Raw genomic sequence first — 18,321 nt, forward strand, 5'->3', positions numbered from 1 at the left:
CAACTTATTCTTTGGTTGTATCTCTCTATCTATCATTATATCTCTCTCTCATATCCATCTATATCTCTCATATCTATCTATCTCATATCTATCTATCTATCTCATATCTATCTCTCATATCTATCTATCTCATATCTATCTATCTCATAACTATCTCATATCTATCTATCTCATATCCATCTAATATTGAATGCATACTATGATATGGACATACTCACAAACACTTTTTTGTAGAATAAAAATGTAATAAAAACAATAATACGGTAAGAAATATTCTGATTTTATTGAAAATTGTATGAGACAGTAATAAATAAACAGTTGCACCAATGTGACATGTTGTATATTCTGACAGGACACAGTATATATCATACCGGTACAATGTGGCATGACACAAAGAGCTATTTTTTTTTTCTAATTATTTTTTTTTATTTTTTTGCAGAAATAAATAGCAACGCCATCATAAGCTAATAATGTATAGTTTCAGTCGTAGTTAAAAGCAGGAAATAAATAGGTTTTCTCTCCCACAAACGGTTAAGCCTCAGACTGAGAAATGTAAACTGCAGCAGGTTTTTGAAGCCAAAAACGTAATATGGAAGGGGCTTGTGGGTAAAATCTATGACACACGGGTCAATCCTCTGGCGGAAACATACACGGTATTTAATTTATTTGTGGAGACTATTATGTAAAATAGCTGCTCGGAATAAACACCTGTAAAATACAGCCTGGCATGTATATCATGGAAATTAAAAACGTAGGTAGCTTACATAGCAATAGAAAATGGCAGGACTAGGTGAGACCATTGAAGGAGACGCCGCAGCCTCCGGTTTAGCTCAATTATAACAATGTTCAGCCGCTCTAATAAGTCCGTCCCCCCCCGCCCCCCGACTGTCAATAGTATCTTACTAGGCGACTGCTAATGGAAGAAAAGTTGCTTTAAGAAGTCCCTGGGCCATACAACAGGTGGCCGCCTCTGTGTATCCAGCTTCAGCGCGTACAGCGGCGTGGTGCAAGAAGCATTCCTTTAACCCCATCAGTGCCAGAATGCTTTTGCAGTCTCCATGAACGCAAAAGTTGTGTTAAAAAAATAAAATAAAAGTTCAAACGTTTCAGAGCGACAAACCCAAAAACTTTTGTGACTCAGGCCTCCCCCCCTTGGCAAAGGTTTCGGTATATATAGTCTTTATACAGTGCTTCCAGTCACTTTAGCGAAACCACAATGCACGCAGGATTTTGGGCCGTAGCTGCGTCTTTCCTCAGACAACGGTGGCGGCGGTCACTGGATTACGCATTTCTCTTCTTTTTTTGTCATTTTTCCTTTGTTTTGTTCTAGAGTTCTTTCTAAGTGTTCTTCTTCTTCTTCGGCCCTGTAAAAAATAAGTAAATACATTTAAGCATGGGATATGTTTAAAAAATTGTATTAAACCAGCGTGCCGTCAGCTGAAGCAAAACTACATTTCCCAGCATGCCCGGACAGCCAAATGCAGGGAGTTGTAGTTTTGCAACAGCTGGAGGCACCCTGGCTGGGAAACACTGATAAAGACATATCGCAGATTCTGTTCTCGCGGACTAAATTTCCACATAACTCAAACTTTCGCTGTTAATAAATGTATCAATGTAAATAAATAAATCTGCATTAGACTCTCTGTAATCTTACTGTAGTATATTGTACCCTTACTTACCTGTTTTACCACCTAATACTATATAAATAATGTTTACACATTTTTTTCTTTAAAAAGAGATTCTTAAATTTTATTTTCGACATGTGACTTGCTGTTAAACACTTTTAAAGGGGTACTCCAGCACTAAGACATCTTATCCCCTATTCAAAGGATAGGGGGTAAGATGCCTGATCGTGGGGGTCCAGCCGCTGGGGACCCCCGTGATCTTCCACGCCGCACCCCGTTATAATCAGCCCCCGGAGCGTGCTCGCTCCGGGTCTGATTACTGGCGATCACGGGGACGGAGCATAGTGACGTCACGACTCCGCCCCGTGCGATGTCACGCTCCGCCCCCTCCATAGGCTTGCTTTGAGGGGGCGGAGCGTGATGTCAAACGGGGGCGGAGCCGTGACATCACTATGCTCCGTCCCCGTGATCGCCAGTAATCTTAGCACCGGAGTACCCCTTTAAGTGTTATGCTACGCTGTAAGGGAGACCAACATTTACAATACAGAAAGTAAATGCTTGTGTGTACAATATATAGTGCAAGCCCAAATAATGTTTTTAAAGACATTGCAGACTCTATGGGGAAGATTTATCAAAACCTGTCCAGAGGAAAAGTTGCCCAGTTGCCCATAGCAACCAATCAGATCGTTTCTTTCATTTTCAGAGGCCTTTTCAAAAATGAAAGAAGCGATCTGATTGGTTGCTATGGGCAACTCAGCAACTTTTCCTCTGGACAGGTTTTGATAAATCTCCCCCTAAATGTGTAATACAACATAGTAACTATCCAAAAAGTAGTTATATGTCCCATTTATTTCAAGTAGGTTCAATATGAGGTTGATGGGAAATGGTAATGCTGGCACTGGAGCGCCTACAGACTTTGCCCCCCATTTACGGCCTATGTTATTTATATGCTGTTAATATATATCACAGGAAAACCTCTTTCTCTCAATACAGATAGATGTGAAGCTGCTTTGATGTGGCTGAATTCTAGCATCCATGTTACAGGGCTGCAGTACTGGGGCTCCTGCAGATCAAGACAACCTTATTGTTATGGGGCGATTGGCTTTTCCCTCATAAGGGTTGCCACACTGTTAATCAGTGTTTTCCAACCAAGATGCCTCCAGCTGTTGCAAAACTACAACACCCGGCATGCTGGGAGTTGTAGTTTTGCAACAGCTGGAGGCACCCTGGTTGAAAAACACTGTCATAACATATAACTTTGATAGATGCCATTGCATACAGTGGGGCAGAAAAGTATTTAGTCAGCCACCAATTGTGCAAGTTCTCCCACTTAAAATTATGAGAGGCCTGTAATTGTCATCATAAGTATACCTCAACTATGAGACATAATGAGAGAAAAAAATCCATAAAATCACATTGTCTGATTTTCACAGAATTTATTAGCAAATTATGGTGGAAAATAAGTATTTGGTCACCTACAAACAAGCAAGATTTCTGGCTCTCACAGACCTGTAACTTCTTCTTTAAGAGTCTCCTCTGTCCTCCACTCATTACCTGTATTAATGGTTCCTGTTTGAACTTGTTATCAGTATAAAAGACACCTGTCCACAACCTCAAACAGTCCAAACTCCACTATGGCCAAGACCAAAGAGCTGTCGAAGGACACCAGAAACAAAATTGTAGACCTGCACCAGGGAGCAATTATTAGAAATGGAAGACATAAAAGACCACTGATAATCTCCCTCGATCTGGGGCTCCACCCAAGATCGCACCCAGTGGTATCAAAATGATCACAAGAACAGTCAGCAAAAATCCCAGAACCACACGGGGGACCTAGTGAATCATGGGGGTGGAAACATCATGCTTTGGGGCTGTTTTTCTGCAAAGGGACCAGGACGACTGATCCATGTAAAGGAAAGAATGAATGGGACCATGTATTGTGAGATTTTGAGTGAAAACCTCCTTCCATCAGCAAGGGCATTGAAGATAAAACGTGGCTGGGTCTTTCAGCATGACCATGATCCCAAACACACCGCCCGGGCAACGAAGGAGTGGCTTCATAAGAAGCATTTCAAGGTCCTGGAGTGGCCTAGCCAGTCTCCAGATCTCAACCCCATAGAAAACCTTTGGAGGTAGTTGAAAGTCAGTTTTGCCCAGCAACAGCCCCAAAACATCACTGCTCTAGAGGAGATCTGCATGGAGGAATTGGGCCAAAATACCAGCAACAGTGTGTGAAAACCTTATGAAGACTTATAGAAAACTTTTGACCTCTGTCATTGCCAACAAAGGGTATATAACAAAGTATTGAGATGAACTTTTGTTATTGATCAAATACTTATTTTCCACCATAATTTGCAAATAAATTCTTTAAAAATCAGACAGTGTGATTTTATGGATTTTTTTTCTCATTCTGTCTCTCATAGTTGAGGTATACCTATGATGAAAATGACAGGCCTCTCAAGTGGGAGAACTTGCACAATTGGTGGCTGACAACACTTTTTTGCCCCACTGTAGGTCAGTGTTTCCCAACCAAGGTGTCTCCAGCTGTTGCAAAACTACAACTACCCGCATGCCCAGACAGCCAAAGGCTGTCTGGGCATACTTGGAGTTGTAGTTTTGCAACAGCTGGAGGCACAATGGTTGGGAAACGCTGGTCTAATCCATAGAAGAGCTCATGTTATGTAAATTAACCCCAGCACAGTATGGCGTCAATGTGAACTTACTCTTTCTCCTGGGCATCCAAGTCTCGGACCAAGGCATCGCGCTTGTTAACCAGGATAACCAGTTCATCAAGTAAAAGTTGCTCCCGTCTCTTCTGGGCTTCAGTTTTTTGCCAGTCTACAAAACAAGGTTTAGTACATTAAACAAAGAGACGACAAACAATGTCTATTAAGTTCATTATAGCTCCTGATATTACATAAGAGCTATTTAGTGTAAGCACAGTGTCCTCTATATATGTATACACCCAAGTACCAGGCGCCAATAGGAAACTCATCACTTCGGATGTGCTGCTCAATGTCTTCTATTAGACAGCAATGTTCAATGTCCAATGAAAGCAGTGGATGCTCAATAGTTTCTATGAGATAATATTCCCTACAGTAGATTCTAAACAATTACACAATCTTTTTTATTTTATATCTTTGAATGATCTCTTACCTGATTTATGACCAAATCAAAGCAGTAATCATGGGGGCAGATTTTTTTTTTAGGCTTCCTGTCCTTAAATGCGTATTCCCAAAATTTATATTTATTTATATATATATATATATATATATATATATATATATATATATATATTTAAAAAGCTTTATGTAAATAATCATTGTCATTTTAACAAGCCTTGCATAGATCAATAGTACAGGTGAATATAAGAAACTTTGTAATATATCTTATTAGACAAACATGCTTCTTTCTCTTATTATCAACTCCCCCTCCCCATCCTGCTGCTTAAAGGGGTACTCCGCTGTTAAACATCTTCTCCCCTATCCAAAGGAGGGATCGCGGGGGTCCCAAGCGGCGGGGCCCCCACGATCCCCCCCTGCAGCAGTCCATCAGCAGCCTGGAGCTTAGTTTTGACGGGCGTTGCAGGGGACGGGGCATCGTGTTGTCATGGCCCCACCCTCTCGTGACGTCACGTCCGCCCCCTCAATGCAAGTCTATGGAAGCGGCGTCATGCCCCCTCCCATAGACTTGTATTGAGGGGGCGGGGCATGACATCACGATGCCCCGTCCCCTGCACCGACCGTCATCCGCCTCGGAGAAAACTTAGCTCCGGGCTGCTGAGGTACCGGGCTGTTGAATAGGGGATCGCGGGGGTCCCCAGCAGCGCCCCCCCCCCTATCAGACATCTTATCCCCTATCCTTTGGATAGAGGATAATATGTCTAACAGCGAAGTACTCCTTTAAATTTACTTCTTTAAAAATCAGCTCAACTTTGTCCTGTGTCTGCAAGACAAGCAATACAAGTCTATGGAGGGGGGAGGAGGGAGCTCCGCCCATCAGCTCTAGGAGAACAAAAAATTTGAGATGAAGCCTGCAGGGCAGAATCCGCTGGAAGATACCATATACAAGTTATATAACAGCCAGAAATTGTGATAACTCTCATGTACATATACGCTGCAACATATCCTAAAGTCACCGGAAAGGACATATACACTTTGAAATTTCTTTTAATTATAACATTTTTTTTTGATTTCTTTATTTTCCAAACTTTTGCTTCCTGCTGGAAACTCCATATGCAGAGAGCTTGACGTGTGCTCTCTGCTGCCTCCTGTGGTGGTATTAGGACTGCTACAGCCAATCCTCTACTTGTAAAAGAGTAGCAGCAGAACTTGTGTCACTGATATTTATCAAGTACATCTATATTTTAGGGCTTTTTCATATCCCTGCAGTGTGCAAAGGACTGCTAAGTGCAACAGGGCATACAGCTTTCTGGTTCCCTGATGCACACTGCTGCTACATGCCAATACCCTGTAAAAATATATTTATCTTACTTTTTTATAACTAACTATATCTGAAAAAAAAAACAAAACCTTGTGGTTTGTGACTCCAGTATGTGATGGCTGCTTACCATTAGAATTACACTGTCTATCCTCTTATAGGTGTACTCGGCACTCTTACTGCACAAATCACTGTGCAGCTGGAATCCTCTGACTGCTAGACCTTTCCGGTGCCCACATATAAAGTAGAAGATGTATCCAATATAGATATGTAAAAGAATGGAGCACTCACCTGGTCTTGGCGTGTGAAACAGGCTTCTTTATTGTATCACAATATGCAGTGCATAGTATCCCATGCGGGGGAGCGGACAGGAACAGGTGAGGTGGGGGAGTGGTTTGGGCGATGGTCCGTATTGCGCAATTAGCGCTTCGTGAGGCCCCTTTAGGGGCCTGACGTATTGCTGTTTGCGCTATACCGACCATCGCCCAAACCACTCCCCAACCTCACCTGTTCCTGTCCGCTCCCCCGCATGGGATACTATGCACTGCATATTGTGATACAATAAAGAAGCCTGTTTCACACGCCAAGACCAAGTGAGTGCTCCATTCTTTTACATATCTATATTGGATACATTAGAATTACAATATTTAGCTACACGGTATGTGCTGCTAAGTAGGCTTATTGGGGGAGACTTATCAAAACCTGTCCAGAGGAAAAGTTGCCCAGTTGCCCATAGCAACCAATCAGATGGCTTCTTTCATTTTTAACAAGGCATCTGCCAAATGAAAGAAGCGATCTGATTAGTTACTATGGGCAACTTTTACTTTGCACAGGTTTTGTAAAATCTCCCCCATTGTCACTATAAACCATTTACCATGAAGCATTGGATTTAACCAGTTTTCAGGTCTTTGTTCCACAAACTTGTAATAAACAATTCATACAAATGATGATAATTGTCAGGTATGTCTTACATCTGTGATGAACTCTGAACTACTGACCAGTAAATACAAAGAGAACACCATAAGATCAGATGCCAAACAACTCCAAATGTAACATACCACATATATACAAGGTTTAAAAAAAAAAAAAAAAAAAGTCTATCAACTTCAACCTATATCTCTACTTTGTCCCTACTGTGTTGATCTTGAAGAAGAAGGCAAAAACTTTTGAGGCTGATGCCAGTTGCTCCATAAGAGGAAAAATTTCTTTCCGACTCCAGATATGGCATCAGAATAAAATCCCTGGATGGACGTTCTATCTCTGTGTATCTATAAGGATAAAAATACTAATAAGAGGTTTACTAAAGGGAAAGAGTGGGGTATAGGTGATGAGGGCAGGTGGGGGAAAAAGGGAAAAAGGAAACTTGGGAATGGTAGCCTACTAACTACCCCTAATCCTAGCAGAGTAGACGCCCTTAGAAGTGGGCCCCCTCACCAAATCCTACCCCTCTCTATCTTACTAATATGCTATGTAGTACACTACGGTCACAAAACCAGATACAGGGCAAATCAAGGCAACCGCAGTCACTGTCTAACTCCGGTCGGCTCATTAAAGTGAATGGGTTTCGGCACTGGTCCGGTTGGGATATGGTTTTTGAAATTTCCCAGCCGGACACGGTAGCTGTAGGCTTCAAACGTAGTGTGAATACAGACTGTGCACTCACTACTTTACATTGTAGCAGAGGGTCATTTCTTCAGTGTTGCCACATGAAAAAAAAAAAAAAGTACCGTTACCGAGTCCGCTCCCGTTCTATAACGCGGGGCCACAGTGTGATTGCGGTGCCGTGCGCTATTAACCCTTTAGACGCGGCGATGAAAGTTGAACGCCGCGTCTAAAGTGAAACTAAAACGTTGACAGCTAGCTCAGGGGGCTGTTCTGTATCGCCGCGGCAAAATCGTGGCATCCCAAACAGCTGTGACACAGCAGGAGGGTCCCTTACCTTGCCTCCTGGTGTCCAATCGCCGAATGACTGCTCAGTGCCTGAGATCCAGGCATGAGCAGTCAAGCGGAAGAATCATTGATCAATGTAAAAGATCAGTGTGTGCAGTGTTATAGCCCTATGGGAGCTATAACACTGCAAAAAAAAGTGAAGAAAAAAAAAAAAAAAGTGGATAAAGGCATTTAACCCCTTCCCTAATAAAAGTTTGAATCACCCCCCTTTTCCCATTAAAAAAAAAAAAAACCAGTGTAAATAAAAATAAACATATGTGGTATCGCCGTGTGTGGAAATGTCCGAATTATAAAAATATATCGTTAATTAAACCGCACAGTCAATGGCGTACGCACAAAAAAATTAAAAAGTCCAAGATAGCATATTTTTGGTCACTTTTTATATAATGAAAAAATGAATAAAAAGCGATCAAAAAGTCCGATCAATACAAAAATGGTACCACTAAAAACTCACGGTGCAAAAAATGAGCCCTTATACTGCCCCCTACGGGGAAAAATAAAAAAGCTATAGGGGTCAGAAGATGACAATTTTAAACGTATAAATTTTCCTGCATGTAGTTATGATTTTTTTCAAAAGTACGACAAAATCAAACCTATATAAGTAGGGTATCATTTTAATCGTTTGGACCTACAGAATAAAGAGAAGGTGTCATGTTTACTGAAAAATGTACTGTGTAGAAACAGAAGCCCCCAAAAGTTTCAAAATGCCGTATTTTTTTCAATTTTGTGTCACAGTGATTTTTTTTTTCCTTTCGCCGTAGATTTTTGGGTAAAATGACTGACGTCATTACAAAGTAGAATTGGTGGCGCAAAAAATAAACCATCATATGGATTTTTTGGTGCAAAATTGAAAGGGTTATGATTTTTTAAAGGTAAGGAGGAAAAAACTAAAGTGAAAAACGGAAAAACCCCTGGTCCTTACGGGGTTTAAAAAAAATTGAGGGGCCGGATTCACTTTTGTAAGATAATATATCATAGAGACCGTAAGAATTGCCAGACATCCAGCTACAAGTGTTTCATTCACCAGCCACAAAGGCTGAAATCGAGGTATTTCCTCTTTAGCATCGGATGAAATAATAGCCAGAGATTGGTCTGGAGATCACGTGGGCAACACCATATAGAGGCCTATGGAGGAGGGAATGGTCCTCTTGTCACACTGGTCCTACACCCAGGATTACGGTTTGGGGTGGCGTAATGTTTGGTAGCTGGATCCCTCTTATTCTTCATTCCTGGTACAGTTACAGCTCGGCATTACTTTGCTTTGGTTACAGATACAGTGGTACGGCCATTTCCCTGAAGTGTTAGTTTGTTAACATGATAATGCCAAGCCATATGTTGATCGTGCTACTGTGAGCAGCCTTTATGGCGTAAACGTACCACCATGGTACCACCTTTAGCAATTCTACCACAATCCATATTAATTACGTGTGATTTTAGTTACTGAGTTATATGTTTTATGAACATTTGGCTAAAAAGAAACATCAGATTCGCAAAATAAAAAGTTTTCCCAAAGCTGTCATTGTGTTATCACAGCAAGAATTATAATAAGAATCATCTTTGGGACACCCATGCCCGTGCACAAGCCGCTACTATTGTGTTTTGTCCCGTTCCCTGTTTATTAAAGATCTGCTCAACTAAGCGTCACAGACAAATAAACTGCATCACCTCCTCCGATAGAGCGAAGCTCACTCATGTAGAGACAGTCTGCCGAATCTGGAGAACAGATCACTTCTGCCTCTCAATTTGTTGTTTTGGGAGAAAATGACAGAACAAAGGTATTAGATAAGCCAGATACGGAGAGGCTGCAACAGGTTTTATGCTGCATTAGACGGATGTTCAGTGACCTCCGAGCTGAGGACAAGTGAGACGCTGCGGCATTAGCTCAGTGGTTGGCAATGTTACCTGGCCACACTGGGGTCCTGGGCTCTATTCCCCCTATGGATATCTGCAGGGAGTTTGTATGTTCTCTCTGATTTTGCGTGGATATCCTCTGAGTATTCCGGTTTTCTCCCACACTCCAAAACATACTGATAGGCAAATTTAGATTGTCAGTAGAGATGAGCGAACTTACAGTAAATTCGATTCGTCACGAACTTCTCGGCTCGACAGTTGCTGACTTTTCCTGCATAAATTAGTTCAGCTTTCCGGTGCTCCCGTGGGCTCTTTCCTAGGACTGTATCCACCTTTTCCAGCCCACCAGAGCACCTGAAAGATGAACTCATTTATGCAGGAAAAGTCAGCAACCGCCGAGCCGAGAAGTTCGTGACGAATCGAATTTACTGTAAGTTCGCTCATCTCTAATTGTCAGCCTCTAAAGGAACAGGGACCGATCTGAGTTGTGACAGACTCTGTGCAGAGCTGCGGAATATGTTGGCATTATAAATCTAACAGATTATTGTGTCCCACTATATACCGTATTTTTCGCCGTATAAGACGCATTTTTTCTTCCCCAAAACTGGGGGGGGGGGAGTTGGTGAGTCTTATAGGGCAAATACACATTAAAATCCTGTCATATCGTGGCGGTCCCTGCGGCCATCAACGGCCGGGACCCGCGGCTAATACAGGACCTCACCGATCGCGGTGATGCCCTGTATTAACCCTTCAGAAGCGGCGATCAAAGCTGACCGCCGCGTCTGAAGCGAAAGTGAAACTAACCCGGCTGCTCAGTTGGGCTGTTTGGGACCGCCGCGGTGAAATCGCGTCGTCCCGAACAGCTTACAGGACACCGGGAGGAACCTTACCTGCCTCCTCGGTGTCCGATCGGCGAATGACTGCTCCATGCCGGGATCCTCTGTATGGCCGGCGCTCTCCGTCATCATCACATCCTCGCGCACGCTGTCCCGTCATCAAATAGGAACGGCGTGCGTAGCGACATGATGGCGGTGACGGAGAGCGAGGATACCGGGTAGCAGAGACGTTCGGGAGCGACGACACCCCAGGGACGCTGCAACAGCGATGGAGGGCAACATCCAGGGCAGCGGTGACGAGCAGTGACGGATCCGGAGCGGCGGGGACACGTATTACCTCCTATACCAGTGGTCTTCAACCTGCGGACCTCCAGATGTTGCAGAACTACAACTCCTGCCATGCCCGGACAGCCAACGGCTGTCCGGGCATGCTGGGAGTTGTAGTTTTGCAACATCTGGAGGTTCGCAGGTTGAAAATCACTGTCCTATACTTTACATTGTGTTTGATTCAGAATCTTTTTTTCCTAGATTTTCCTCCTTTAAAATTGGGTGCGTCTTATATTCCGGAGCGTCTTATATGCCGAAAAATACGGTAGGCTGTACTCTTTGTCTATAACATGGTAATAGAATTCTCTCTTATACCACGGCCCCATCTAGATCTGTACACAAGACCCCTAACATATCATACTTGTCCAAAGTAAGGCAGAAGCCCATTACCTAGTTCATATTTCATGCTGGTTATTTGGTAAGAGTTTGCAGTATCTGCAGTCTGTGATATTTGCCCCGATATTTATTTATAACAGCATACACAATGAGTGTCGTCTGAGGTTTTCCCAGGTTGCAATGCGGTCCACGACATTACATCATTTGTCAGGTGCTCAAAGCAGCCTGTCTGCTTCAATTGGTGGAGCAACTGCTGTGTGGGAGGGATATCATTTTCTGTAGCGAACTGTAGCGAAACACTGGTCTATTGTTCATAGCACACATGGAAGGCATGGGTGGGATGGCTGATGTGTGAGAGGAAGAAAAGTGACCTCACACTTAATAACAAAGAATCCTGGGATCTGTAGTTGGAGGGAGAGAACTCCAACAGGAAATAGCCATTTCACAAAAATAAATCAGCCGTGTTAAAGTGGAATCACAACATAGCCATTTTGCTCTAAGACAAGCTTAGATCCTTCCAAGGCATGTCCATTACTGTCTGGCAGTTAGTACTAAAATCCCCTTATGGTGGATAACCCCTTTAAGCTTTTTGTTAACCTACAAAAGCCAAACATTAAAGAAAACACACACTAAATAAATAAAAATAAAGCCTTACGATCAGATCATTCGTAGGTCCAATATCAAGTTGTGATTCAAAGAGCTTCATATTCTGTCCATAGAGGTAGAGTTGTAGTATGAAATTCAATTTATCTGCATGAGCCACTAGAGAGGGTTAAGGAACTCACTGCCTGATACAGTGATCCCTCAACTTACAATGGCCTCAACATACAATCGTTTCAACATACAATGGTCTTTTCTGGACCATTGTAAGTTGAAATCAGACTCAACATACAATGTACAGTCCAGATCTGTGATACCTGTCAATGGCTGGAAGAACCGACCAATCAGAATGGGCATTTTACCGGTAAAACCCCTGTATTACTGAAGCGTATGCACTGACTGGTGTCTGGTAGCGCCCCCTATAGTACAGGGAGGTATTACATGTTCTGTACACTTTACCTGTACCAGGGTTAGCTGCTCCTTTGGACACCAGGTGAGGACTCCATGTTACTTTTTTAGGACACTGTGTACTGTACAGGACCCTGAAGAAGCTCCTGTCCTCTACATAGACCAGTGTTTCCCAAGCATTGTGCCCCCAGCTGTTGCAAAACTACAATACCCAGCATGACCAGACAGCCTTTGGCTGTCTGGGCATGCTGGGAGTTGTAGTTTTGCAACAGCTGGAGGCTCCATGCTTGGGAAACACTGACATAGACAGTGATTACAGCTTCCAGCAGATCTTTCTTACTTTTATATGTAAGGATTTTCTTTATCTGTATTAGTTATCTACTTATTTTTCTTTAATCCTCACTTTTTCCTATTTTTGGATGACATTTTGGTGCCTTTAGAACCAATTACCAGGTTTCCATAGAGTTATGGTCTCAACATACAATGATTTCAACATACAATGGTCGTCCTGGAACCAATTAATATTGTAACTTGAGGGACCACTGTATTGACGGATCCTCTTATACTCTTACAGCAGCAAGGTTTCCTGTGGCACCTGGTATTAAGGAAGTAAATTCTGAGTTGTGAGATGTGGTCTCCATAGATTGCACTTGTTTTTTTTCAGCACATCACAAATTGAGATCTGTATGTTGAAGCCAAATGAACACCTTGAATTCTTTGACATGTTCCTTAAAGGGGTACTGTCACGCCCCCTTCCATAGATTTGTATTGCTGGGGTGGGGCGTGCCATCACACGGGGGCGGAGTTGTGATGTCACAATACTCCGGCCCCGTAGTCGTGACCCGGCAGACTCCGAGGCTGCAGCGCTGCATGCAGCTCCAAGAGGTTGGTGCTTCATGCGAGATAGCAGGGGTCCCCAGTGGCGGGACCCCCGCGATCAGACATCTTATCCCCTATCCTTTGTATAGGGGATAAGATGTCTTAGGGCCGGAGTACCCCTTTAAACCATTCCTGAACAATTTTGGCAGTGTGGCTGGGCTTTACCCTACTGAAAAAGGACACAGCAATTAGGAAATCTCACTGCCATGAAAGGGTGAAATTGGTCTCCAATTTAGGAGATGCTACATATCATTGAAACATGCACTTGAATGCCAGGACCCAAAGTTTTTCAGAATTTTTTTTGTCAAAAGCATCTTCTTTCCAGAGTATATCCTGGTGCCATCTCTTCTACAGGTAAGTGAAACAAAATGGGATTCTTTTGACGAGGCCACCTCCTCCCACTTGTTCATGGTCTAGGTCTAATGTACATAGTTGTTTTTTGCCATTGGACAGTGATCAGAATGGCCCTCATTTACTATTCTAAACCCGACCTCTTTTGTCGGGTTTTTTTGTCACATATTTGTCTGCGCCATGTCGCAGACATCGTGCGCCAGTCTGCGACACGATGCGACATTTTTTCCCGACGGACCCGATGTGGATTCTCCCAAACCCGAAAAAGGGGCGTAACCCAACATTTCTGAGCTTTCCCACGTATTTATAAAGGTTTCCAACCCGAATTTGTTGAATTGTTGTGGATTTTTTCCCGACAACTCAGAGGAGTTGGAAACCAAAACCTACAAAACCCACATGCGACAAACAGGATGCGACATAATAATAAATACCAGGGGAAAAAAGCAGTCGGGTAAGAAAGCAACATAGACTTACAACCCGATTTTCTAAGTAAATGAGGGCCAATGAGTACAGCAACATCCACAGCAACATGTAGTGCTCTGTGTGCTCTGACATCTATATATATATATATATATATATATATATATATATATATATATATATGTATATATATATATATATATACACATTTATACTAATCAGATTAGTGTTGATAAGCCCATAGTCCTCAAGAAAGAAGTATGTGGAGGCAAAGAGAACAAGTATGAATATCAAAAACTACAAGCAAAAGCGTAAAGTCATGAAAACTATCCCCAACTTATTCCACTAAGCCAAGAGCATCACAAGAGACAAGGGTCCAGATTTATCAAACTGTGTGACAGAAAAAATTGAGAAATTTTCCCCCAGCAACCAATCACAGCTCAGCTAACGAGCTCTGGTAAAGTGAAAGCTGAGCTGTGATTGGTTGCTGTGGGGAAATCTGTCCACTTTTTCTCTCACACAGTTTGATAAATCTGGGCCAAGATCATTAGGACACACAAGCCAGATCATGTATGGGGGGATATCTAAAATATACTATATACAGAATTTATGGAATTAGGATCAAATTTCCCAGTGTATGGCCATTCTATGATTCAACATTAGAGGGGGCTATGTGGGGAATTTATTAAGGGTGGTGTAGATTAATTTGTGTGTGTTGTTAATGTGTACGTGCACCACATTTTTTAAATGGTCACATGGCCTGTGATAAATATGGAGCTAGGACACATTTTGTTTTCTTTATACTTCAGTGCGTCACTTTGTATGGTTCTTCCTCTCTGACTTTCTACAACTATAGGCCCAGATTTATCAAACTATGTGAGAGAAAAAGTGGAGTGATTTTCCCTCAGCAACCAATCACAGCTCAGCTAACGATCTGAGGTAAAGTGAAAGCTGAGCTGTGATTGGTTACTGTGGGAAAATCTCTCCACTTTTTCTCTCACACAGTTTGATAAATCTGGGTCATACTCCACAGCAAGTTTAGTAAGCCAGGTGTAGATTTGGGACAAATTGAGGGCCCTGTGACAAATTGTTTGACACGATGCTTATGATATATTCGTGACCACTGCAAAAAGTTAACCGGACTATGGCAGAGCTACCTAATTTTTGAAAAAAGCATCTAAAAGCAAAAAAAAAAAAAAAAAAATATCAAAAAAAGCCACCGATTTTGTGCGAAAAATCAACACAGCAAACACAGGGTAAAACAAATGATACATTTTCCCCTATTTCCCTACCGTAAACCAACTTCAAGTGCTACAACTATGGTTTGGATCCTGAATACAGTCAGAGGACATCTAGTCTGGATAAAGGGATGGCGTTTTATGAGGTTTTAATGAAATTACTTGCTGGAACTTCATGCAAGGCTATCACCAATCTCATCTGCCGCGGGAGGTACTAAATTTTGTATAGTACAGTGGTCCCTCAACTTACAATATTAATTGGTTCCAGGACGACCATTGTATGTTGAAACCATTGTATGTTGAGACCATAACTCTATGGAAACCTGGTAATTGGTTCTGAAGCCACCAAAATGTCATCCAAAAATAGGAAACTGTGAGGATTAAAGAAAAATAAGTAGATAACTAATATAGATAAAGCAAATCCTTCCATATAAAAGTAATAAAGATCTGCTGGGAGCTGTAATCACTGTCTATGTCAGTGTTTCCCAACCAGGATGCCTCCAACTGTTGCAAAACTACAACTCCCAGCATGCCCGGACAGCCAACTAGTTTTGCAACAGCTGGAGGCACCCTGGTTGGGAAACAATGGTTTATGTAGAGGACAGGAGCTTCTTCAGGGTCCTATACAGTACACACAGTGTCCCAAATGGAGCCGCCCTTACTTGGTGTCAAATTGAGCAGCTAACCCTGGCACAGGTAAGAAGTAGTACAGAACTTGTAGTTCCTCCCTGTACTGTAGGGGGCGCTACCAGACAGCCAGTCAGTGCATGCACTTCAGTAATACAGGTGATTTACCAGTAAAATGCCCATTCTGATTGGTCAGATCTTCCAGTTGTGACACGTTTCACAGATCTGGACTGTCTGTACATTGTATGTTGAGTCTGGTTTTAAGTTACAATGGTCCAGAAAAGACCATTGTATGTTGAAACTATTGTATGTTGAGGCCATTGTAAGTGGAGGGATCACTGTACAAGTATTGGACCCGGTGGAGCCTCCTATGAATATTTCCAAAGATCCACTTCATTTAGTGATGGAAGTTTTTATATGTTCACTTTTTGGATGAAAGTATGTGTATGGAAACGATAACATTCTCTAAAATTCAAAATGGCTGCACAAGTAAATTCAGATTAACATAACCGTAGAATTAGGGCACTAGAGAATTAGATATCACCTTGAATGTGAAACACTTTGTACAATTTTGGCTGCCGTCCCTATTTTCTTGACAGCCTTTTAGCATTATCTATCGTTCATGACAGCAAAAGCAGGAAATTGTCAACTATTTGTTTTAACCCTTTTCTAAACCAAAGCCCCGTGCAGCAAAGAAATTAAAGACTCCCTTGGGCAGGGGTAGGGTTAAATAGCCTAGTGCTTCCCCAGTCAAATGCCCTTTTGCACAGCTAGTCTGCAGGAGCTTGTAAGTGTCCATCATCCACCGGGCTACTCCGCCCCTCTCATTAGGAAGGTAAATAATGGCAAGAAGTAGAATTAGGTGATGAGGGAGATAGCAGAACAAATAAGGACCATGAGGAGAAACAGGACACCAGCTTAAAAAAATCCATAGTCACTGAGTCCAGCAGTGTCTTTTCCCCCCATGCACCTTCCAAAAAAGCAGAGTAAAGAGTGTGTGCAAACCTTTAGGATTAGTCTCTTCTCTCTCCATTGCCCTGGGCAATCATGTTAAAACTCACATGGCTGGTGCTTATTCAGATAAACCTAACAATGCACACCAGCGGTTACCATGTGAATCTTCACAAACCACACAAGAATGTGCTGGTTCAAATCCCCATGACCCTCCTCCAAAGGCAAATTTATTCAAGACAGCACACTGATCTGCGGCTCTCCGAGAGCGAGTGCAGCTAGTGGGAATTCCACCTTGTATCTACACTTTTTAAATTAGATGCAGCATCATGTCGGATAAAAAAAATAAATAAATTACAGTACGACGACTGAAGAAAAGTCTGCTAAAAAGTTTTTCTGAGTGATTAAATACAGAGATCCCTCAACTTACAATGGCCTCAACATACAATAGTTTCAACATACAATGATCTTTTCTGGACCATTCTAAGTTGAAACCAGACTCAACATACAATGCTACGGACAGTTTAGATCTGCATAACCTGTCAATGGCTGGAAGATCTGACCAATCAGAATGGGGCATTCAGTGGTAAAACTCCTGTATTACTGAAGCGTATGCACTGACTGGTGTCTGGTAGCGCCCCCTACAGTACAGGGGGGTATTACATGTTCTGTACACTTTACCTGTGCCAGGGTTTGCTGCTCCTTTGGACACTAGGTGAGGGCGACTCCATGTAACTTTTTTAGGACATTGTGTGTACTGTACAGGAACCTGAAGAAGCTCCTGTCCTCTACATAGACCAGTGTTTCCCAACTAGGGTGCCTCCAGCTGTTGCAAAACTACAACTCCCAGCATGCCCGGACAGCCGAAGGCTGTCCGGGCATGCTGGGAGTTGTAGTTTTGCAACAGCTGGAGGCACCCTAGTTGAGAAACACTGACATAGACAGTGATTACAGCACCAGCAGCTCTTTCTTACTTTTATATGTAAGGATTTGCTTTATCTATATTAGTTATCTACTTATTTTTCTTTAGTCCTGATTTTTCCTATTTTTGGATGACATTTTGGTGCCTTTAGAACCAATTACCAGATTTCCATAGAGTTCTCGTCTCAACATACAATGGTTTCAACATACAATGGTCGTCCTGGAACCAATTAATATTGTAACTTGAGGGACTACTGTATTTCATTTCAGCGTACAGCATCACATTAAGAAGCGCTGTGTCACGTCTTGAGTCATAGCTAGACTTTCTTTCACCTGAGACAAATATTCAGAGTATTGTCTTAGCCTGATCCTTTAAAACAACAACAACAACAAAACTACCCTGGCCAAAGCCAAAGAAATTAGGAAAATTCTAAATGGCTGCACAAGGAAATTCAGACTAATATAACAGGAAAATAATAGAAAACAGAAACAGAAAATACACCTTTGCTACAACAGTGTGGCTTGTTGGTGCTCCAATGACTATAAGGGCTAATTCACACA

The 18,321-nt window shown here is 42.3% G+C and overlaps 1 protein-coding gene across 8 annotated transcripts in view; it reads right to left on the bottom strand.

Annotated features, from left to right (window-relative positions):
• Window positions 1-259: 259 nt before the first annotated feature.
• The window catches only part of EHBP1 (EH domain binding protein 1), a 430,856-nt gene continuing 412,794 nt past the window's right edge, over window positions 260-18,321 (bottom strand). For all 8 annotated transcript variants that reach the window (XM_056568010.1, XM_056568005.1, XM_056568009.1 and 5 more), the window contains 2 exons: window positions 4,349-4,463; window positions 260-1,364 (listed from right to left, as the gene is read on the bottom strand). In XM_056568010.1, the coding sequence (XP_056423985.1) occupies window positions 1,274-1,364; window positions 4,349-4,463 (206 nt within the window). In that variant the 3' untranslated portion in view covers window positions 260-1,273. The remainder of the gene's footprint in view (window positions 1,365-4,348; window positions 4,464-18,321) is intronic.

This window comes from Hyla sarda, chromosome 3, assembly GCF_029499605.1.
Source record: "Hyla sarda isolate aHylSar1 chromosome 3, aHylSar1.hap1, whole genome shotgun sequence".
NCBI lineage: Eukaryota > Metazoa > Chordata > Amphibia > Anura > Hylidae > Hyla > Hyla sarda.